We start from the raw sequence: 24,137 nt of genomic DNA on the forward strand, positions 1-24,137 counted from the left end.
TTAAAAGGCATTTCGACCTGTTCCTTAAGGAACAGAATCTGACCTCACTAATTTGAAATTGTCTCAAAAGAGCAATTTTAAAGTGAACAACCCTGGCGAGGGTGGAGGACTTGGCCTGGCCAGAGCTGAGCATGGGGTTACACCTCAGGAAGAGATAAGAACTAAGAACTAACAGCTGGGTGGAAACTGCTCCCCTTTTCTGAGGGTCTTCAATGCTGCGATGTCCCTCCAGGCATGATTATCCTGGCCAGGGTGGAGGAAGCCACCTTGATTGTACTGACGCTGATGTACCTGGCTGAGGTGGCTGGAATGGAGTGGGGAGTGGTGCCTGGAAAGAGATAAAACTTGTGTGCTGGGAGTCCCCCATCCAGGCAAACCTGTTTGCAATGGCTCTGATGCTTATGGACCTGGCCTGGACAAAGCAGAACAAGGGTGACCTCTGGAAGAAAATCAGAACTGATGAGTGGGTGGGGGACTGCACCCTTCTGCAGAAGCTCCTCCCCTCCAGGCAGCCTGTCTGCAATGGCTCTGATGCCAATGCCCCTGGCTTCTGTGGCAGCTGACTGACAGCTGCCCCTTGGAAACAAAAGGAACTCAGGGGTATATTATATGGCTGTCCATGCTGAGGCTGTTTTGTCATCTCTTGACCCACTGCCGTTCTGCATTGGACCCTGTCCAGGATCAGCACCATCTTGAAGAAACTCACTGGACAGCTGGGCCCCTGCTGGTGACTGTTCTCTCTCATTCTTCCTTCCCACTTTCTTACCGTTTTTTTCTCCACTTTTCTCTCTCTCTCTCTCTCTCTTATATCTTCTTTTCCTCTCTCTCTCTTTTGCTTACCTCTATAATTTTGCCTGTGTCAATTGTCAAATAAAATCTGCTTGCATATGACCTTTCCACGGTTGGACTTTGTTTCACGGATCCAAAACAAAAATAAATTTTAATGTTACCTCCGACCGTAACACATGGTTCAGTAGTTAGCTTACAGTGTTGGTCAAAGGTTGGACCAGAGGATCTTGGAGGTCTCTTCCAACCTAAACCACTCTGTTATGCTGTGATTTTGTGACCTGTTGTCTCTTGTCCTATCATTGGGTATAATTGAGAGAGCCTGGCACCATCCTCCTGGCTCTCTCTCTATATGTATTTATAAAAATTAATGAGGTCACTCCTCATTCACCTCTTCTCCAAGCTGAAGAGACCCAGCTCCCTCAGCCTTTCCTCAGAAGGGAGATGCTCCACTTCCTTAACCATCTTGGTCACTCTGCTCTGGACTCTCTCAAGCAGTTCCCCGTCCTTGAATGAGGGGCCTGGAACTGGACACAATATTCCAGATGTGGCCTCACCAGGGCAGAGTAAAGGGGGAGGAGAACCACTCTCGACCCAGTAGCCATCCCCTTTCTAATGCAAGATGCCTTTAGTCACAAGGACACAATGTTGGTTCAGGGTTATCCTTCCATCCACCAGCACCCCCAGGTCCATTTCTCCTCTGCTGCTCTCCAATAGCTCAGTTCCTAACCTGTACTGGTAACTGGGACTGTTCCTACCCCTTGCTGAATTTATATTTAAAAACATGAAAAGGCAAGAAGCCTTTTCATGTCTGTGTCCAAGGGTCAGGGACAGTAGCTGTCAAAGAAACAGTTTCTCTTGGAAAGACAAAACTGATATGGAAAACACTTTAATGTGACTAACAGGGAACTGCACAATCATTTCTTTATCTCTTAGTAGCATAAAGATGGACTGGCAGACTGGAATTTTTTTTTTTTTACCCTTCAGCTCTCCTCCCTTCTCTCCATCTACCATGATGTACTTAGACCCAAGTTTCCTGTATTATATATATAAGATTATGAACTTGCCTTTCCACCCTTCTAAAATCCACATAGACATATTTACCATGGTTTTTTTTATAATGAGTTCCTCTCAGTGAGTGTTGAGACCTAACACAAAAGGTGAAGACACTTTCCAAAAAGATACTGAGAGTCTATTTGAACGCAGCTTTGGAGAGTGTTCCCAGCTGTCTAATTTGCTCATGACTCCTATACCATCCCTGTCATAGTACTTCATTTATTTTTCCACTTGCATAAACTAAACATGTTCGACAGTTTATCCTCTCAGACTGCTGCTGAATTTCAAATTTAGAAGATCAAAACTGAGAAAATTTAAGTTGCTCATTTTTAAAATGTAAACATGGTCTGCCATGGTACATACTGAGATAGCCTTACAGCATACTAAGCTTAGTGGCTCTTTCCTTAAATTTTAGCCTTAACTAACTATCCTTAACTAGGATAGTTAACTAACTGTCCTTAGTCATTTGTTTCTCTCCTTGTATTCCCTTATGCACATTCCAAACAAACTGGAATAGTTGGGTTTTTTTCTCAAAAAAAAAGAATGTTGTTTTTCCTAGTATTATTTCAATGTTTATAGCCATACTGTTATTGCTCTTCTCATGTACCAAGCATGTCTACACTATTTTTCTTTCATCAGCTATCTATGTTGCTTAGGATGCCCATTAATAGTTTACCTGAACAGTATGTATGAAAGACTTTATTAATTATATGTAAGAGTTCATGATATTCCTGTAATTTACATGGCTTCTGAGGATTACTTGTGAGGTATTTAAATGGTGCAAAGTCTGTCAACTTGTTGTCTGCAATGTGCTTTGATACCAATGTTAATTGTATGTAAATCTTTTTCAGCCTAGGTTAAAATTCATATTTGCAAAGATATGGCTTGGCTGAAGGGATAATTTAGGTCATAGTGTCCTTATTACCTTTGGAAAACATCCTGCTACTTGGGAAGCTTGATATAATTACCTTTCACTCTCAATCTGTTTAGCTAAATCTATTTGCTTATGCTTTACTCTGTTTTCCAAACAAATTTGTTGAAGTGTTTAAAGAATTTAGCTAAGTATGTCTTTTTTAAAGCCCATGTTACTACTTGTAAAGTGCAGTGGCAATTATCAAAATATGCTTTTATATCAGATTCCCTTATGATCAGCATATTCCCAGTCACTGGTAGGGCAATTTCCTGCCAATCAAATGTGATAAATCCAGAAGATTCCTGAAGAAAGCCCATGTCAAGGCCATTTTGGGGCAGTATGATACATAGCTGAAGGATAAATTCAAATCTCTCAACCATGCATACAAATGGTAGGGAAAGAGATGGGAAAGAGGATTCTGAGGCAGTGTCTTCTGGCTTCTGGTGTGACTGAACCAAGGGAACACAAAGTTGCTTGGGCAACTCAAACTTTAGGCAATGCCCAACTGCCATGACATTTTACAGTCAGAAAAAAGTGCAGTTGTGTCTGACCAAACTCAGTTATTCTTTCACAGGAACTAATTAGCTTGTCTGCATAAAACCTGACTTCAGGGAAATAAATTTCATTGCAAATTCCCTTGAAATTCCTGTGGAGAATCAAAATTGACTCTCAGAAAACTGATAGCTTCATTATCAGAAAAAAAAAAAATAAAAAAGAGAAGAAACCAAAACCAAACCAACCCTCAGTTCCTGGATTAAGTTCTGTCTGGCTTTTATCTTATAGAGAGGTTTATATTTAATCCTCAGAACAGTTCATTCAGGTTGTGCCTATGTAATCTTTATTTATCTATTTAAAAAAATTAAAATTTTACAGATTTAGGATGGTTGCACTGGTAGGGAGGTGCTGACCCTATCTGTGACAGTTTTAACAAGGCAGCTGTAAAAGCAATGCTGGTAACTTTGACTTTCTTCCTGAGGCTGGTGTCCTACAATACAGCTGGCAGAAGCAATATGTGCGAGGAGTGCTCATCTGTCACAGACTGAAGAATGTTTGTGTTACTCAGATGGATGAACCCCAGACATGGATATATGATACAAAATACCTGAAGGGCTGTACTACCTTCAGATGTTTTTTCTGTCAGCAGAAGAAATGCAGGCAGGGCATGCAAAGCTTTCAGACAGAAGTGCTGCCACAGAATTCCCACTTTTGAATATTTTCCTAATATGAACAAAGTAACAGTGACTGCCATCTCCTCTGTAAGTCAGTGCTTTAGTGTGTCTTTTACCTTCCTATTCTACCTCTCAAAACTCCATGGAAGATATAGACACAAAATGTACCTATGTAAACAGTAGTGTCTTTTTATTGTATTGCTCCACCATGTGAACTTTTATAGCTTCTTCAGGATAGTATCAAAGCTTGGACAACATGCAGTTCTTCTGCTCCATTGAAAATCATGGTAAAGCCTGTGACACAATAAGCTGTCTATCATTTTTCTCTTGCCTGCTGGTTTTCTGCTTGAAGTTTTCTCAAGATAGAGGCCTGACTTGTGAGATGTTTTGGATCTACCACTCATACTGACATTTACTCTGAGTCAAACATAAATCCCAGAGTTTCAATACATTTGGCTTGCACTCTGTGCATTCATGTAACAGCTAATTGCAACCTCCCACTCAGTAATTGTTTCAAAATTCAAACCAGACAACTGTGTGTTATCCTGTTTTCTCCCATACTCTTTCTGTAACTTCTGGTTTTAAGCAATTACTCTTTACTCTAGCCATAGGCATAAAGCTATCAGAAATGAAGATGTATATGGTCATTCATCAGCAAAGGGATGCACAGAAATATCTAATTACATTGATCTTTGAGAACTGTTGATCACCTTAAGACACAAGTATGAACTTTTTTTGTGAAGTAGAGCACTGAACTCTTCTGAATTACTGTGTTCTGCAGATTCTGCTTTAGACTGTCAGTTATGATACGGATATGTACAACATAGAGATAAGGTTAAGAAATCAATCATGAACATGGTGACCACAGCACTATACAAAATGCCACAGGAATGATCACTGGTTCACAAGCCACAGACTAACAGGATACTCGAAAAACTTCTCCAGCATTTAAAGTTTGCACTTACCAACCTCCACAAAACTAGAGCAATTGGGGTCTGTGAAGCCTTCAGGACACTCGCATGAGTAGAAATCATCATTCAGCCCCGACAGACAGATGCCACCATTTTTGCATGGGTTGGAGTCACACACATCCCCTATGGGTTAAAGGGAAAAATAAAAATAGATTCCTGTATAAAACTCTCCAAATGTTATGCACAAGCTCTCAGTATGGCAGTCTGCTGATAGCCAAGAACAGAAAGGAATAACAAGCTCTGTTTCCTTTTAATCTCTTTTGTCTAGCTCCACTTTATAAACATTTTTGTGTAATCATCTTCCCCTAGCCTTCTCCTCTGTAAAATGGGATTCTCTTAGACATATAGATTGCAAGTAACCTGAAAAAGACAATAAAGATTAAAAAAAAAGTCTTCATGTTTTCTCTCATTAAGTGTCATTCAGGATATAAACCTGGAAAGGAATTTATCCAGGATTTTACCTTTCCAGGTTCACCTGTGCATGTGTCATCATGTGCTCCAGACTTAGACACTCTTAAATCCCTCTGTGGCACAGATTTGATCCAGATCAAGCATTGGCATGGAGATGTGTTTTTGTTGCACATGGAGCAACTGTGTAGGCATGCAGGTCAGCAGTATGCTCCCAAATTTGCTTTGTTAGTCACACAAAGACCAATTATGAGATCCCAGGATAAGCTTTGCCAGAACAGATTAAAGGCATGGAAGTGTTTTGAGCAATTGGATTCTAACAGTAAGTTTACACTGAGTCAGTGATTTCTGGTGTGAAGCCCTGTGACTATGCCCTCAGGAAGACTTTCACTAAAACTTGTGAAACCACCAAATCCATGGCAGGGATGGATGCTAAGAGCTGGAGCAGCCATACTACCTCAGTTCTTTTTAACAGTCCCCTCCATGTCCTAAGGAAGTTTGTGAGGCTCTCCCATAACAGAGAACAGAGTGTTCAATCCTTGTGTCTCCTCAGTTTTAATTCCTATAGAGAACACCACACTACCACAGCTTTACAAATATATATACATACAGGAGTATTTCCTGTCCCCAGTGGTATAGCTCAAATCCTAAAGAATAACTTAGGCTTTGGTCAGTTTCATTTTAATATTTTGCCTTAGGTAATAAAATATACATTTATATGCATTTTCAATTTTATTCTGTCACCTTTAATCTGTCTTCATGGAACAGAGAATTGTCATGCATCTACATACTTGGTATTAATAGTTTTGCCTTGAAGACTGTCCAGCTGACAGAGAAGTAGAGCTATCAGAAAAGAGTGATAAAAGACACTATGTGTCTAATGACTAGACATTACCTGTCTTCCTAACTGAATTTAAGTAAGTCAAGACTTTCAGAGTTTGTTGCATTAATGAGGTAGCAAAGTATATTTGGTTTTCACTTCATGGGATTTAGGCACTTGGTTGTGAAAGAAAAGCCACAGTTAACAAAATGCTCTGACAACTGTATTCCCATACCTATAATTAAACTAATAAATTAAATAGCATTTGTAGTACGAAAACTTATTATGCAAATCCACATGGATATTCTGATTAAAACAAGAGAGGACATTTTTACTGTTTCCTGATTCAGTATTCTTCTGATTTCAATTATACAATGCAAGAAAGAAAAAGAAATGTAAGAGGACAAAACTGTTTCCCTTTTTAAGTTTTATATTGACTGACAAGCAGAAAGCATCCCTACTTTTCTATTATATTTTCAGAAACTGAAATCTTCTACTATGATCAAAGTGTGCACAATTAACTGTAGTTTTCATTTGTCTGAAAATTCACTTTGGCTTTTTCAGTCTGAAGTAAAGTGACCTGACCTACTGTTTGGGACAAATAAAAGAAATAGTGCCTTCTAAACCCAGTAATTTATTTCCATGTGCAGAAAATCAGTGCCCTGTGTGCTCTTTTGATACACTACCTTGGCCTAAATTCTGCTATCAGTCACTGGTGTAAATTTTCACTGCCATATAACATCACAGAAATAAAATGAGTACATCACACCTCTAAAGAAATGGGACAAAAAGACCCCAAAAGACAAAAAGCTCCAACCTAGCCTGTCCCACACACATAATGCTAAAGAGGGTTAAGAGGGCAAGTCTGTACTTTGAACAGTGATTAAGGAAAACCATGTCATGATGTCAGGTACAATGCAGTCAGGAGAACTTAAAACCTGCACAGACACAAGGGAGAACTAATTCTACTCAAGGCTAGCTACCAAGCTGTGCAAATTTGCATACTTGTATTAGTAAAAACCACTTAAAATGTTAGCACCCTTATTTATGACGGCAAATGTGTGATTCTGCAGAACAAAATATTATGTTTGAATCAAAAATATTCCCTTCAATTTACATTTTGTGCCTCTTGAAAGGTCATTCATATTGAAATATTGAAATCTAATTTGTTATACATTCTACTGAGTTTGATGAACAGAATTTAATTTTGAAGGCTGTGTTCTTAGTGGAAAAAACTTGTATAGGTGCACTTTGTAATACCATAACTGATTTGTTACCATTAAAATATGATGTTGCATTTGACAGAACTTTTAACACAATAGTAGTTTTATAATTATATAATCTTAGAGTCATGGTGAATGTAAGAATAAAATAAACGCAAAGAAAAACCCATATCCTTTACAGTAAGTCTTACAGAACTGTGGTCTGTGCTGCTGACTTTCCATAGTGATAGGCTGTGTGTGGAACAGATTGTGCAATTCGACACATTTCTGTAAACACAATAACAGGACCACCATTATCTGAAAAAATGCCAAAAGACAATTACTATTCTACTTTTAAAAAAATGTTCTGAAGGGGTCCCGTAAGAATGCAAATATTAAGTAAAAGAAAAAAAAAAAAAGAAAAAAAAGCATGTTTTTCTTTACTATATCTGACAAACACTGCACTTTTCATTATGTGGCTACTCAAGCATTAAAGTGTATCTCAAGATGGTATATAAAATATGTACTACAACTATTGCTACTTTTTCTTCATCATTGGGAAAATATTATTGCATCAAGATATTCAAATTTGGTACAAGGGTTTGTGAAAGAGAATCATCAAAGAACATGCTCACCTTCTCTGAACTGACATGCTCTGACCCTCCATATTGCCAGAACTCATAAACACTTTGCATTTTAACTCCTTTCGAGGACCCTTGCTTTGAAGAGATGTTATATATGTAGATCATTTTATATTTATAAACATATGTATTTTTTCCTTTTGCATGACATAAAGCATGGAAGAGTTAAGCTATTTTTAATTTTTTTTTCTCACATCTTTAATTCTTCAGAACATTCCTAAGCCAAATAAATACTCAAGTGAGTTGTCAATCCTCTCTTTGGAAAATTTGATTGTTTAAGAATAAAAAAAGCAAGACAAAAAGAACAAAACTGAAGTAGAGCATCATCATATTGAAACTTAGAAGTTTAATTTTCTCCAAACTCAGAAAAAAATACGTAGCAAAACTCAAATAAAATGGTGAAATATTTGCTCTCTAGTAACAATTACAGCTTTTTTAATGACCATGACAGCTTTTCTCCATAGAGAATGAATCCATCAGTGCACCTGGATCTGTTTCATTAAAAGCACTTGGAGAGGACTGTTCTGTAAGTCCATTATGCTCTATAACATGTCTTCACATAACCAGTATTTAGTCATCATTTTCAGTAAAATACTGAATGTGCAACCATAGACAAGCAGGTGATGGTGAGGAGGAGGGTGAAAATTGTAAATCCACTCTTCATAGAACTTCATGCTTTTATAAAACACATTGTCTGACCCTATAAAACCCCATAAAATGTTACGTGATTCTTGACTGAAGAATGCAATCCTTCCTTTGACAGCTAAGGACAACCAGAAAAAAAGGAACTCACAGTCTGTGTATAAATAATGCAGCACACCATGCTGGTAACAGTTGTCCCATCAATCCTTGTCAAGATCAGAAATTCATAGAGTTTATGAAAACAATTTTTGCGATCTGAAGGCTAAAGAAGATGGACTGTGCAAACAGAAAAGCACCATCCACAACTGCACATTAGTTTGTAAAGAACTCTTTGTTGTGAAAGAAAATAGATGAGACAGCTAACATTATGTACAGGAAAATAGATGAGACAGCTACCATTTGCCAATGAACAAACAAATTCTTTACTCCAACTTAAAACTTTTTACCTTTTAAAATTACAGCTCTTGGGATAGGATTGCCTGCCAAAAGCTACAGTGCAGTATCCTGAATTAGGCATGGGAGAAGCATTTCAGTCTCTAAACACAGAAACATTTTCCTGAAATGAATACTGCTTCCCTCAACTATCTTATAACACCTAGAATGCTAGCAAACTGTTATGATTTCTAGCAAAAGTGTTACAGTAAGAAACATCTGCTTGAGACAATGAAATGAAGACAAAGAAATGTCTTCAAAAAATTTCAAAGCCAGAAGAAGAGAAGTGGTAGGAGAAAGATGACTTGGGCATTGGGACACATTTTCTTCTATAACTTAAGAAAAGAGCAAGCTCTGTGAAATGGAAATTATGAATAAAAAATCTTAAGCTTTTTATTTTTTTTTTTATAAAAAGTGCACTAAATATAAAGAGGTCCACACCTTGTATGCATTACATATGGACATGGTGAAATTTACAAATGCTGATATTGAGATTAATATACTGACACTTAGGAGTCCAAGGAGATGGTAACACCCATTGAAACAGAACACATGACAAAATCTACAGTTAAACAGTCGGAAACATAATGACATGCAGGTTCAGGGTGCTATCCAGGCAAGTTGTCACAGAGATGAAACACTCTATAATGGGTGTTTTGTAGATCAAGCATTTGGTTTCACCATTGGTGGGAAGGGGTGGACCATCATTCCTACCTAAACCAGGAGTACATTTTTATTCAATTTCCTATATTGCTACATGAAATATGGCTTATTTTAAAAGGTCTCTCTAAAGAAATACAATATATAGCTATTCCCTTTCATGAGGATAAAACTTGTTATAAAGAAGAAATCTCCGTGAGGCATCAAAAAACAAACAGCCCAGAAAATATCAAGTCAATAGAAATTTGGTCTAGGGATAGTAAAAATAAGCCTCAGTTCTCAAGCCCAGAAGAGCAACTGAACTTCAGGAACACACTGAGATAGTGCTTGCTACCTGTAGCAGTTTCACGTTAAAATCAATTTTAGAAAAAGAGCTTTAATAGTTTTCTGATTTACAGAATCATCTGTACAGTGTCCAAGTTCAAATCTATTTCTCCACAGCTGAACCATTACTGAGAAGCAGAACCATAAATCATATTGATGACACAGCTGTACAGAGATGCAAAATGTGAACATGAAAATAGATGAGCTCTGCATCTCTTAAAACAAATTTTTAAGTTGTTTTATTGTTCAGACTTAATTGTGACCCAGATAATTTGTTCTTCCTAAGGTGAAAAGATAGTTGAATCCTTTGTATCTTATATTATTTGGAGTGGAAGTTAAAGCTTCTGGATACTGCTTATCTATTTTGCTCTGATTATTTTCTAGGCTGATTTCTTCATATGCAGGCAGAAGGTTCAGCTAAAAATTTTCTAAGTAGAATATTCATGGTGGACTGTTTAAATTGTTTTAGTAAATGACTAAATGGAGTACATCAACCCTAAACATCCACATAAGAATTTATGGGAAAACTTACAGGAAAATGTAAATCTCAGAATAATAAATCCATGATTTTATCATTGATCACATGGAAATTGAGATAGTAGCATCTTTTTATAACAGTGTCTGGGATCAAAATGCTGTATGCACTTAAAAAAACTGTAGTCGGCATTTGTGGAGAACTTCAATATATTAATGTAAACTTGGAGTAAACATTTCTTTAACTTGTTGTAAAGATTCCAAGTATCTTATTATGAAGAATAAACTAACTGATTTTTGAAAACTGGAGGTGTTATTACAAAAATAAAACAAAATTATTCTAAACAGAGAATTCTGATTTGAATACTACTCTGGGACTGAACTGAGACATTAATCCTCGGTGAAGATGAAGCATAGATTTAAGCTGTGGAATTATTTTAATAGTACAATACTGTAAAAGTGTGTCTCTACTTTTAGAGTTAAAATAGAGCTTTAAAATTATGTCTGCAGAGATTAATTTCTATCAGAATAAACCCCCTTCTGCCTTAAAACAGTATAATCTCTTCTCTTTCTAAAGTCTACAATAATTCTGTCACAATTCAAATACTTTATTTGAATGGTGAAAGAGCATTAGGTCACTGTACTAGTAGCCTGCTGTCTTAGACATTTTTCAAGCATCTGATGGTTGACGATATGAAATACAAGCAGAAACAGAAAACAGCTTAAAAAGTAAACTCATCTCTTCTCCATAGGCTGGAGTTCATAGTTTATTTCTATGCTAACTGGCTCTGCAGGGAAAAAGATGAACTATTCCTGTCACTTCAAATCTTTATTAGCAAAAAACAGAGCAAAAGTGATTAAAGTAGGAATGTGGTTATATAATGCTTGTCTGAATTTTTTTACAACTTGCAGAAAATTTCTCATGCACACACTGTCATGAGGATTTGGGAAAAGCTGTCATCAACTAAGACAAGGTTTCATCAAAGGAAAACAGACAACTGATGATACCATCCCTAGCACCCATCTTCAGAGAGCAGCAATAAGGCTTCCTACAGAAGGGAGATGGCAAATAATGACCTTTAATGAAGATGCCCTAATACGCTGACAAAACTTTCTACATCTTTCCTCTTTGCACACTCCCCACAGATGGCAAAAACTACTTAAGCACTCCTTAAATGTACTCATTTGACTTCATCTGTCACTCAACCATGTTTGTACAAGTATTTGCCACTCACTAGCACTCATATCAATCAACCTGTATTTCTGCAATTGTTCAGTTCTACCTGGAGAGAGGTTTATGAAAAGGGAAAGAATAAGAGCTTAAATGGAGACATTTTGTACAAGTTCCTTAGGTTAAACTGTCCCTCTATTAAGTTGTTTTTTTAACTTGCATTAATTTATATATATATATGTCTTGTATTTCCATCAAGTCATGATGGGAACACATTGCAATTTGCCATGAGTCGTCCCTTGCTTTCAAAACTAATCAAGATGTCCACTTGATATTTCCAAGTTAAGAAAAATATCCATGTTTCTTGCTAGAAACTACTGCTTTGCAGTTGTCCTGACACATCTTCACTGGCTTCTGTTAAGAATCAGGTGGGTTTCTGCAGGCTTGCTTCTTTGCTAACTGCTATTAGGCTCATTTCCTACATCTATGACCATCAGATGGTCAATACAGGGACCTAGATCTTTTATCTGACTTAAACTACATTGAGCTTTTGATCATTAGCTCTTTTAAAACTGTCTTCAAAATATTCAGGGTTCTCAAGGCTCTGTTTATGACCTCTAGACAGGTAACATCTTCCGTTCATCTCTTATGGACTGTGGGTATGCATGTACACATATTTTTACTGGTCTTGAAAGTTATCATCCCAGTCTCTTTCACATCATCGGTGAAGCAAGATGGTTTTAAAAATTCCCAACACTTGTGATGAGATTATCAATTCTAAGTAAATATTCCTGATTTTCATCTGTAATTTATATCTCAGTTTTACCTATCAGTTTCATAAGATCATAGAATGGCTTAGGCTGGAAGGTACCATAAACTCCAATCTCCCTGCCTCTCAGCTAGGCAAGGTTTCTCAAAGCGTTATCCAACCTGTCCTTTTTTATGCTCCACATGCTTTTGAGATTACCAGATTGGAAGTATCAGAGTTTGTGTGTTTATGAATATGCATACAAACACATATTTTTAGCTCTCTACCTGTATGTACTTTATGGAAATGAAAGTTATCTGCTTCCCTCTGTTTACCCTATATTGGATATATTCAGGCATTGGTTGCTAGGCAATTAGTAATCCCCGCACTGGTGAATTTATCTTTTCCCATCCTAAGTAAATCCAAATTTGAAATCTGAGCAATTAAAAAGTCATCATTAAGAGTTTGTAAAACTCTTCCATTACATCCGACTACCTCCACCAAAATGATATAATTTAAAATAAAACAAATTCTAAACATATTCTCATCACACTTGGAAAAGTATTCATTAATCTCTAGTTACTTCTGGTTTTGGATGTCCACTCTTGGTTACTTTATTTGGTCACATTTTTTAGAAGAGATGTGAACACAATTAAAGAAATGGGTAGCATTCAATATCCCAAGTCAGGGATCCAAAATATGGAACATCCCAAATTTGTAAGTCACTTTTCAAAATTTGGAAAAATCATGTAATTACCAAGCACATCCCATAAAATCCCTTAAATATATATCTGCACGTATTGAAAAATGTGTACCTTACTAAAAAACATACACACACATTCCCCTTAGCAGTTTCAGAACACATATTGAAAATGAAGGAGTATTTTCTGCTTTTAAACAATACCCCATACTGCAGAACATATCTGAAAATACAGTGTGAAGCAGATAGCACTGGTTATGTCTAAATTAGAACATTGCCTGACACAATGTGAGTAAGCCAGTATTTCAAAGCTCATAGTACTCACACTTCTGTATCTACCTTCTAGGAAGTCTGTGAATTTTGTTTTGGATTTAATCACTTCCCTCCATGTTATTTGAAGATGCCTAAGAGATCAGTCTTTGCTTTAGACCCTTAGGTAACCATTAGGATCTCATGTTTGCAGTCCCATGTTCTCAGGAATGAATCCAGATCACACCCATCAAAACCCTTCTGCAGGCAGAAGCAAAGTGACAGAGGGATGTGGAGGCAATCAAGGGATTCACTTCCAAAGCCCACCAGCCTGCTTAATGACCATTTGAGCAGACATGTCAGCATTGAACACTCTTCCCTGCATGAACTTTTCATACAATGGGCTCTTCTACTATACTAACCCCGGCAGCTAAAGACAGTAAAAAAAATTTTCTGTTACGTTTTCACTGTTATAACTAACTAATCTTGCTGCATTTGTTTCAAGCATTTTTTGGCCAAGTATATATTTGTCTCTATCATCATGGATAGATATTCTGTCATGATCAAAAAAGACATGTCACCTAAGGGGATACAATAGTATTGCTGTTTTTCATTCTTTTCTTTCTGACTTTATAGGAAGGTGATGATACTGACTGCACTTGGAATAATAATTAGGAAATGAAGATATGTGTCCCTTCTGTGAAAGATATAAAGTAATAAGGGCATTACAGCTGTCAGCTACAATAAAGAAGTGATTCTGTTTATTCTGGATGGTGCAGCTGGCAGTACCATGTAAGCTCTGTGGATGAATGATGCAGAATTTTTGCAGAGTCTCTCGAAAGATGAACAGATGCAATTTTTATATTATTTTTTAAACTTGTTCAGAAATAGAATAAAATCTGAAAGTTTTGCACATATAAAGAGGCAGATTGTATAGCTTCCTGTTACTTGTTAAACAGTTTTCATCTACCTCTGGATTTTCCCCAAATACAATATAAAATTACACAAAACAACACATCTGCCAGGCACATTTTAACTAAAGGCATCAGGCAAGTGCTGAGTGTGAACCTCAGGAAGCACTTATTCCATGCAGCAGCATGTGACACAAGGACACCTTAAACAAGGACTTAGCAGAGTCAGTAAATTGGTTTACAATAAATTGTTTGATAGCCACTACTGCTTCATGCACAACTGCATTGTAGCAGAATATCCCTGACCATAAGCAATGAACAGCCCTGACCATCAGACTCACTAATCAGCAGCTTTCCTTAATTTGACTTTCAAAGCATTCAAAGCCATAATGCAAAGACTGCCTCAGACTTCAAAATCCACTTTGCTATGTCACAGTTAACAGGAATGTTAAGTAAGTTTGTGTATGTCAGATCCTAAGTATTGTCTCAGTATGGCCACACTGCATTAGCAAATTAATCTTGTTTAGTATTTTTAAATTTATATTTTCTAGTGCAATTTGTAAACCAAACCCAAACAAAGATGGGTTGAAAACAAAGCAGTTTGAATGCACTTGCTGCTTGTTGCTTGGTATTGGAGTAAGATTTGAAAATTAACAACAGGGATTTCTAATTGAAAAAGTACGAGAAAGAAAAATCAGCAGAGAACAGCACAAATGGAAGCTACACAAATGGAGTAGCTGAGAATATGATGCTTTTAGTGCACCATATTGTCAGAGGGACTCTAGCAGTTACATCAATAATCCTTGAATTTTAAGCTACACAACTGGTCCATTTCAGATTCTGAACATAGCAAATGTTTATATAAAAAGCAGGGTTTTGTCTCACACTGCAAGGCAACCAAAATATCTGGAGAACTAAAGTGCACCATAAGTGCTCCTAGTCTCAGAGCCAAATCATTGACTTGCCCTTCAACATGCAGATCCATCCCAGATTCAACAAAAACCTTAAGTAGGACTGAAAATAAATCTGGTCTCCCTCTCTGGCTTAATTAGTAGGAAAATAAAAAGGGAAGTTTTGCCTAACTGGCATAGCTTTTTTTTTTTTTTTCTGCTTTATCTGGAACTTTGCTTTATTAACAGTTTCCAGGTAATGGCAACTATGGTTAATTACTATGGTGGCAATTATGATGGTTAATTATGTATAGGACATCCAGGATGTACTCCTTGAAATACAGTCACTGTTCTTTGGCACTTAAGAGAGTCCCAAGTCTGCATGTTTAAACATCAAAGGCAGGGAAAAATACTAAAAAGAAGGTGAAAACACTGCAATTATGAATATATATATAATGAATAAATATAATATATATATAAAAAAATTAATGCCTGTTTTTCATCAAGAGTAGAGAAGCAAAGGGAGGAAGGTGATTACAGTTTATTAGTTACAATTGAAATAATAAACTTTTGGCTCTGTACATCAATTATTTCTCATTTTTTTCTACTTTCTACACTCCTAATTGCAAACATGTGATTCCACAACAGACTATAGTGAGAATGAGGTATTCACATGGAATTTCATCCTACTATCACTACACCAATACAGCACATGTATTACATAGACACAACAGTATACAACATGTAAAGTACACAAAAGTAAAATTCTAGATCACTATCATTTTCAGGAAAAAAAAAAAAGGATCCAGAATGGAAAACACTCATGGACATTAATATCAGGGGTGTTTGGCTCTTCTCCCAAGTAACAAATGATAGAACAAGAGGTAATTGCCTCAAGTTGTGCTAAGGGAGGCTTAGATTGGACATTAGGAAAAATTCTTCACTTTCAAGCATTGGAACAGGCTGCCTAGGGAAGCAGTAGAGTCACCATCCCTGAAGACATGGAGATGTGGCACTGAGGGACATGGTTTGGTGGTGGATCTGTCAGTCTGATAGGATAATAGTTGGATTTGATGATGTTAACGGTGTTTTCCAACAAAACAATTCCATGATTCTATATTTTCTCTTTGAAGACTTCATGATAGTAAAGTCTCTCATGGAAAAAAAAAGAATTTGGAAAACTCACTTTATTCTGTAAAACCTCAGATCTTGTCAACTTAAAAAAATGAAAGAATGATTACTTAACTTCTCAATTAAGTCTGAGATAGGTTAAAAGTATTGCATTTTAAGCCAAAGTATTAGGAGGCTACGGTGGAAGGCTGCTTAAACCATTGGATAGCTATAGAACAGGAAATAGATATATTAAAAAAATAATTTAGATTGAGAGAACAGTTTTAAATTCTAAGGGTATATATGGCATTTTGAGATTTTTATCATCTGTAAGGTGTTTTTAGATCTATAAAATGCAAAGATAGCATTACTTAAAATAGCTTGAAGGGGTTTAACATTTTCTAAAATACAATTCTCAACCTCATTTGAGTTTATTGTTCAAAAATTATTAATTAATAACTGTAATTATATTTGGGAATCCAGACAGCAGATCTTACTGAGTGCATTTCTACTCGAAATACGTAAATAAATAAATCAATCTCAAAGCTAAAGATTAGAAGAAAATTTAATGCACTGTTGTGGCACATTTAAGTTTCTGATACTGAAAGTAAAATACTTCCTAATCAAAACTCTGGCATTATACATCTATGAAGTCTTCCAGGTTCAACACATCAACAGTTGCTGACATAAAAATGTTTCGCAGAATACTCCTGAGAAGTAACACTTGCCTTCTAATGAGAACATCTGCTCTTTCCCCAAATGCCATCTCTATAATATAGAAGGTAACTAAAAATACTGTCCTCCTATTCACCATAAATTCTTCTGACAGGACAACTACAGAAAATAAGGAGATAAAGCATACAAAAGTACAAAGCTTTAAGTGCAAAAGCATGCACTTTGGGGGATGGAATGCAGCTTATTTTGCTGATCTAAAATGACTGGTGAGATTCACACAGCAGGCAAAGATCATCACCAGTCTCCTACTTCTTTCTGTCCTTGTACAACAAACCTTATTTCTTAATGTGTTCATACAAGTAACTTCATCTGGTTTTCCTTTCTTTTCCCAAACACAAAATGCAGATTGTTCTCTGTCTCCAGTCCTATGTCATAACTTACAAATGTTTGTTTGTTTGTTTTTGCCATTAGTATTCAGTAATTTATGCCAACAACAAAGAGCACAGTAGTTACAGCACAAACAGGTGATTACAGCAGCCTCATTATTCACCAACAGAAAATACAGAAGAGTTATTGTGGCTGCACAATTGCTACTGCCTGATCTCAACAAACAAAGGGACTATAATAAAAAAAAAAAGACTGATAAATAGAATATAACTGGATTTTGAAATCCAACATATTTCTTCTCAAATGAAGGTAGTAACAACAACCCAGAGTCTCATTAGGGAATCCTTTCTTTTGCTGTCTATTTGTGGGTCTCATTAAAGGAATCATGCTTTATAGTGTGAAGGTTGTATTTGTGTGTTTGTTACAGAAACCTGTAATTTCAGAAACCTGTAATCCTGTAATAAAACAGGATTAGATATTTTTTTCAGCAGCTACTGTTCTCTCCACTTCCCAAACTCAAATTATCACCACTAACCCTGCACATGCCACTGTTTTGTCCAGGGACACATGCCACAGACCAGAATCACAACAGATTAATTGCTACCATTTCTTTGTTTTCAACTTCATCTCAAACTGACATTCTGAAAATATTTCTTTTTAACTAAGCTAGTCCAGACCACTGCCTACCACAAGGCAGTTACACAGAATCATAGACTAATTTGGACTGAATAGGACCTTAAAGATCACCTAGTTCCAACTGCCCTGCATGGGCAGAGATGCCTCCCACTGGACCAGGTGGTTCTTTGGCAACCTGTGCCAGTGGTTCAGCACCCTCACAAGAAAGAATTTCTTCCTAATGTCTAGCCTAAATCCACCCTCTTTCAGTTTGAAATGTTTCCCTTTTCTGCTATGACGATATAGGGGGACTGTGATTGCATATACACTTGTAAAAAGTCTCTCTGCGACTTTCCTGTAAACCGCTTTAGGACAATTCCAACTCTCTCAGTCTGTCTTCATAGCAGAGGTGATCCAGCTCTTGGATCATCTTTGTAGCCCTCCTCTGGACTCAATCCAACAGCTCCAGGTCCTTTCTGTTCTTGACACAGTTCTCTAGCTGGGGTCTCATGAGATCAGGAGCAGGAAGAGTCACCTCCCTTGTCCTGCTGGCCATGTTTCTTTTGATGCATCCCAGGACACAGCTGGTGTGTTATTTTCTGGGCTCCAATAACACATTCCTGGCTAATCTTGAGCTTTTCATCAACCAGCACCATCAAGTGCTTCTTGATGCATCAAGTGCTTCTTCTGCTCTCAGACCATTCCTGCCCATGACAGGGGGGTTAGAGTGAGATGATCTTTATCATCCCTTCCAACCCAGACAATTCTATGATTCTCTGCCCAATCTGTATTCATGGAACTTGGCGTGGGGGCTTGGAACTGCCCCCACCTTTGTGCAGGACCTTGCACTTGGCCTTGTTGATCTTCATGCAATTTACATAGGCCCACCTGTAAAACCTGCCAAGATCCCTCTGGATGGCATCCCTTCCCTGCAGCGTGTCTACCACACCACACAGATTGATGTTATCAGTAAGCTTGCTGAGGGTCACTTGATCCCACTGTCCTTGATCCACTGCTCCTTGCCACTATGGAGCTAGGACATTATCTCCACTCTAAACTAGATTCCCTCCCCATCACAGCTGAAAGTAAGAGATGTTGTTTTGCATAGGCAGGATTCAGGCAGTGATTCCTCTGATTATACTGCCTCATTACCAGAAAAGAGAAGGAGTACACAACACAGCAGTGCTGAACATTCTGAATGATAAAAGCATTATTTGCATAACACTTGGTGCTCCTGCAGGTTTAAGTCCTAATAAATCTCCCAGGAAAGTTAAAATCAGAACTTCCAAAAACTTGAATCAGACCACTGATGCTTGAGATCTCTATGTCAGGAGCTGTCATATAACAATGTCAAAGGAGATCAGCAGAATTATTTTTATTTTAAATCCTAGTACTACTTGCATTACCATTTAGTGCCCAAACTAACTACATTAATATGATGATGTTCTTCCTGAGTGATAGTTTCAAGAGCAGTGTTTCTCCATTACTTAATTATACCAGATAACCAGCACCAATTTTTAACAATTCCTTAGGATTTTATTTCCTTGTAATATTGTTTCTCTCCTATCCCCCAATCCCCTGTCTCACTTATTTTTTAATCCATCAATGTTTAAAACATATTTGAAATTTCTCATAAGTTTCTGATTAGCTCTTCTTTTTTTAGCCCAATTTATTTTGATTTGAAATTCATTCAATTGGTAGTGTTTGCTTTTCAGTTTGTGTATCGCCCTTTACAGGTTTGCTTTGGGTTTTTTTTTTTTTGTTTTTTTTTTTCCACTTGCTATTTATCTACTACAGTTTTCTCATTTCGTTTAAAACTATCATTTTAAGAAGTGTCTAGAAACTCTTGAGTGTTCTATTACGTTCTAGTGACATACCAGTTTTATCTCAGTAGCATTTCTGATTTCTGGGTTACTAAGACAGAAATTCCTGTAAATGGCTCTTGCTAGTCTGGCTGAAACTCAAACCTGCAAGACATATGTAAGAGGATTCACAGAAATCAATACAAAATATTTATGTTCTATTTGTTTTAGTGCTACAGAAAAAAGCTTAAAAGGGGTCAGACATTTATTACTCTCATAAGAGTATTTTAGTCTCCTTCTTTGTTACTCAGAAATAATGTGATTTAGGTTATGAAAGCTATTTAGGTTCAAAGCATCAGGACACAGTTCAAATCACTTCAAACCAAAATTTCATTATTTTGCAACTTTGTTCTTCTTTATCCATCTGCCCTGGTAGCTGACTGAAAGGAAAACTATGCAATATGAGTTTTTCCTTGCAACAACTGCCAAGCAAGACTAACAACATTGTCTGTAATGCCTAACTATTGAAAGTAATCTATGAAGCACTACAATAAAAAGCATACAAAAAATTACAGATCAAAGATGAACACTGTTGCATTCCACTACAACCTTTTGTTCTCTTGAAACATGCTATAAATAAATAAAAGGAAGCATGAACTAAATTTGCTATGTTTCATTATCAGAAGTGCAACGAAGACAACAGGTCTTCTCAGATACAACATATTAGCATGTAAATTAGAGTATAAAATCTTGATCACAAAACAGTTAAAAGAAAGTAAAAGGCAGAAAGCACAGCATTTATCTGTTCTGGAGAGCTCTGTGTTTATCTTTAGGATCACTGCTTGAAAATCATAGCTGTCAGCATTTGTTGAAAATGCTTATCTATTCAGCAAGATAAAGTATAAGTTGCATGAAAGTATATTTCCCATGGTACTGCATTGCTTCTATTTTTAACAGGAAAATTATCACCACTGCCATAATAATCTGCTTCCTCATATATTGATCAGATGCCTAGTCCTAAAGAAATCAGGCACTTTCTAATAGATCTGGTCCAAACTTATTGATTAGCTTTTGTAAGAAATCCTGATCTCACTTCAATACAAATTTGATTGCACAGAACAAAACAAGGATTATTAAAAAGGGTGTGTAAAAACAACAGACATCTTTGCCTACGGCACTCTCAACCCAATAGCAAACAAGCAAGGAAAGGGAAAAAAAAAAGAAGAAAAAAAAAAAGAAAAAAACCCAAAAAACAACCCATCAGCAAACACGAAAAACCACAAAGCCCATAAATCCCATCAGCTGACTCATCCCATCTGTCTACTACCAATTCTTTAAATCCCTCAGTCCTCCAGCCTGTAACAAGCATGGTCAAAGAGCTAATTTACCTCAAAGCTATGCCAGTAAGATGATCAGAAATTAATCAGTATAGATATTTATGGAATTTTACCTAGCCCTATATGGTAGACTTGTTTCATTATGAGTGATGTAGATGCTATAGATGTCTAAGACCCCTTTTCCTCTAATATGAGCATATAAACAGTGAGAATAACTTCATCAGACACAGGAAACAAAGACAATAAAAAACTTCTCTTGTAGCAGAAGGCTTGGCTGTTGTTCTCCATCTCTACAAATGCCAATAGAGATCATCAACAGGCCAAAGGGGAAGGGTTATTTATGAAGAGCTGAATCTGAACTCTATATCTTTAAAGAAGAGACCTTTAAAGGTCCTTTCCAACAGAAACTATTCTGTCTCCAATTTATCTTGTTGCTATCATGGTGAAGGGAGAAGTGACTAATGGTCCCTACATTCCTGTTCTAGCAATGTATTGAGCACTTTTGCTATGCTATCCAGGATATATAGCATGAAACCCATAGCTTTTAAAGAGATATAACTGTGATTCTTACTCTCTAAACAAATTTAGCAAGTGCCTGAATGCTTTTTGTTAGGGTTTTTTTTGTGGTTTGTGGTTTTGTTTTGTTTTGTTTTTTGTCTTGCTCTCAGTGTTATCATGGAGGTCTAGATTCCAGATGAATGTCATATAGACGTGAAAGTAGCAAATGCTTATCTTTTTAATGACTGAGTATAGTACAGAATCTGGATATAGTACAGAATCTGACTATCCCACTTTTCAGGGCAAAGAAAGTCTAAAAAATCTCATTAACCAGAAAGAAAGGGGATCAAAGGGCATGGGTGACAACACTTCTTATAAGTGTACTCCGTTCCTCTTGAGACTTTAAGGATCATCTAGATCCAAGCCCCTTGTTGTGAACACAGATGTCTTCCATTAGGCCAGGGCTATCCAAGTTCTATCCAGCCTGGCCTTGAACACTTTCAGCAATGGAGCAGCCATAACTTCTCTGGTCAACCTGTGTCCGTGTCTTGTCACCCTCACAGTGAAGAATTTCTACCTTATATTTAGTCTAAATCTACCGTCTTTTAGTTTAAAGCCACTATCCGTTCTCCAATGGCAACAGGCCCTGCTAAAGAGTTTTTCACCATCTTTTCCATAAGTCCCCTTTACTACTGAGACTGAGAGGCTTCAGTAAGGTCTTCTTGGAGTGTTGGCTTCTCCAAAAACAACCCCACCTCAGTCAGCCTGTAATCTAATGAGGTGCTCCAGCCCTCTGATCATGACCCTGATCTCTGGGCTTGGTCCAACAGGTTAATGTCAGTTCTCCCAGAACTGAATAGATGAGTACTCTGGTAGGGTCCCACAAGAGCAGAGAAGAGGGGGAAAATCACCTACTTCAACGTGATGGCCACTCTTCTTTTGATAAAGCCCAGGACAACGTTGTTTTTCTGGGCTGCAAGTGTCCATTGCTGGCTCACCCAAGGCAGGTGCAGAAAATTTTACTTGGTCCTGTTGAACCTTGTGATGTTATTATGGACCCTCTTATTGAGCCTGTCTAGGTCCTCCTGGATGGCATCTGATATGGGTTACTGACCTGATACAATCCAAGCAGGAAAAGAGAGGTCTTATAAATAAGTAAGAATTTATATTATGTTATTTTATGTTATTATGTTATGTTATGTTATGTTATGTTACATTATATATATTTTAGATGGTTATTCAAAGAATGCTTTCACATCCTGCTTAGCCCTTGAGAAAGACAGCTTCTATGGGCTTAGATGCATTAGCAGATGGCTATAGGGTTTGACACATAAATAGGACTGTCTGAAGACTAAACCACCATACAGGAAAGGAGTCAGTGTTTTTCCTGGTGATAGCCACAGATACTAACAGTTCTACACAGACTGTAAATCACCCTAAATCTGCACAACACCTTCATAAATCATGCCAATGTGCCCTAAATAAGTGATTCTTGCATGTTAGCTTCCATTTCTAGATCTTCTGAATGGGAAGGGTTATAATAATCCTAACATTTCAAAGATTTACCTGGCTTCAAGTGTAATCTGTTCCACTAACATCAAAGTGGCTCTTCAAAGACACACAGCTTCCTGAAGAAGAGTAGCTTCCAGCCTTTGTGCTTCAGGTCTCGAACATCACATTCAATGGAAGGCAAGATTACAGGTACTCCCAAATTCAACCTCCTCTATATACATGATCGAGTATAGTTATGAAATTCACAGGTCTCCAGAAATTTAGTACTTTTGGGATTCAGGCCATTTAGCTAATGTATCTTCCTCAGCTGTTTGGACCTAGGAATGAGCATACATGCATTCAAGAACAAACTACTCTCAATTCTCTGCTTACCATCCTTTTTGTTTTTAAATTAAATAAAGCTTCCAGAACCTATCAAGATCCACTATAAATGTCTGCATGTCTAGCTTGTTTTGTTTACTTGAAGATGGAATGTATTCTGAACTCCAGTTTAGAAAAACAGGAATAGTACTCGAATAAAAAATTGCTAGGTAGGATTATAGATTAGAAATTCACCATATCTAAATTTAGAGCACGTGTCTCTGCTCCTCTCTGAAGCTGAAGAAAGAGAACACGTTTGTTTTCTTATCCTCCTTCCTGCATCCTACTCTTCTCATGTTCTTAACTGGTCCAAATGGAAAACACATAGCACAGATAGATATTGTGTCAACAGCGTGCTCCCTTACAAGACTTTGTTTTGAATTTCTGATATTTTCCCACTACACTGCCTATTGTGAGAGAATTCTAGACTATTTTTAACTTGTTATGCTCTGCTGCCATGTAGTCCCAGCCTATGGGACAGAGCAATAGCAAGCACAATTACAGGTTGGTTGGAGAATGGTTTGAGTGCAGTCCTGAGGACAAGGACTTCTGGGTGTTGGTTGACCAGAAGCTCAACATGAGCCAGCAATGTGTGTTTCCAGCCCAGAAAGACAACAGGCTGCAACAAAAGAAGAGTGGCCAGCAGGTCAAGAGAAAGCACTGTTCTCCTCTAC

General features: G+C 37.2%; 1 protein-coding gene across 1 annotated transcript in view; it reads right to left on the reverse strand.

The window, feature by feature from the left end:
- The window catches only part of EDIL3 (EGF like repeats and discoidin domains 3), a 227,730-nt gene that overhangs the window by 154,295 nt on the left and 49,298 nt on the right, over nucleotides 1-24,137 (reverse strand). Inside the window, exon 2 of the mRNA XM_030467107.1 lies at nucleotides 4,890-5,018. Coding sequence (XP_030322967.1) covers nucleotides 4,890-5,018 — 129 coding nt within the window. The remainder of the gene's footprint in view (nucleotides 1-4,889; nucleotides 5,019-24,137) is intronic.

This window comes from Calypte anna, chromosome Z, assembly GCF_003957555.1.
Source record: "Calypte anna isolate BGI_N300 chromosome Z, bCalAnn1_v1.p, whole genome shotgun sequence".
NCBI classification, from domain to species: domain Eukaryota; kingdom Metazoa; phylum Chordata; class Aves; order Apodiformes; family Trochilidae; genus Calypte; species Calypte anna.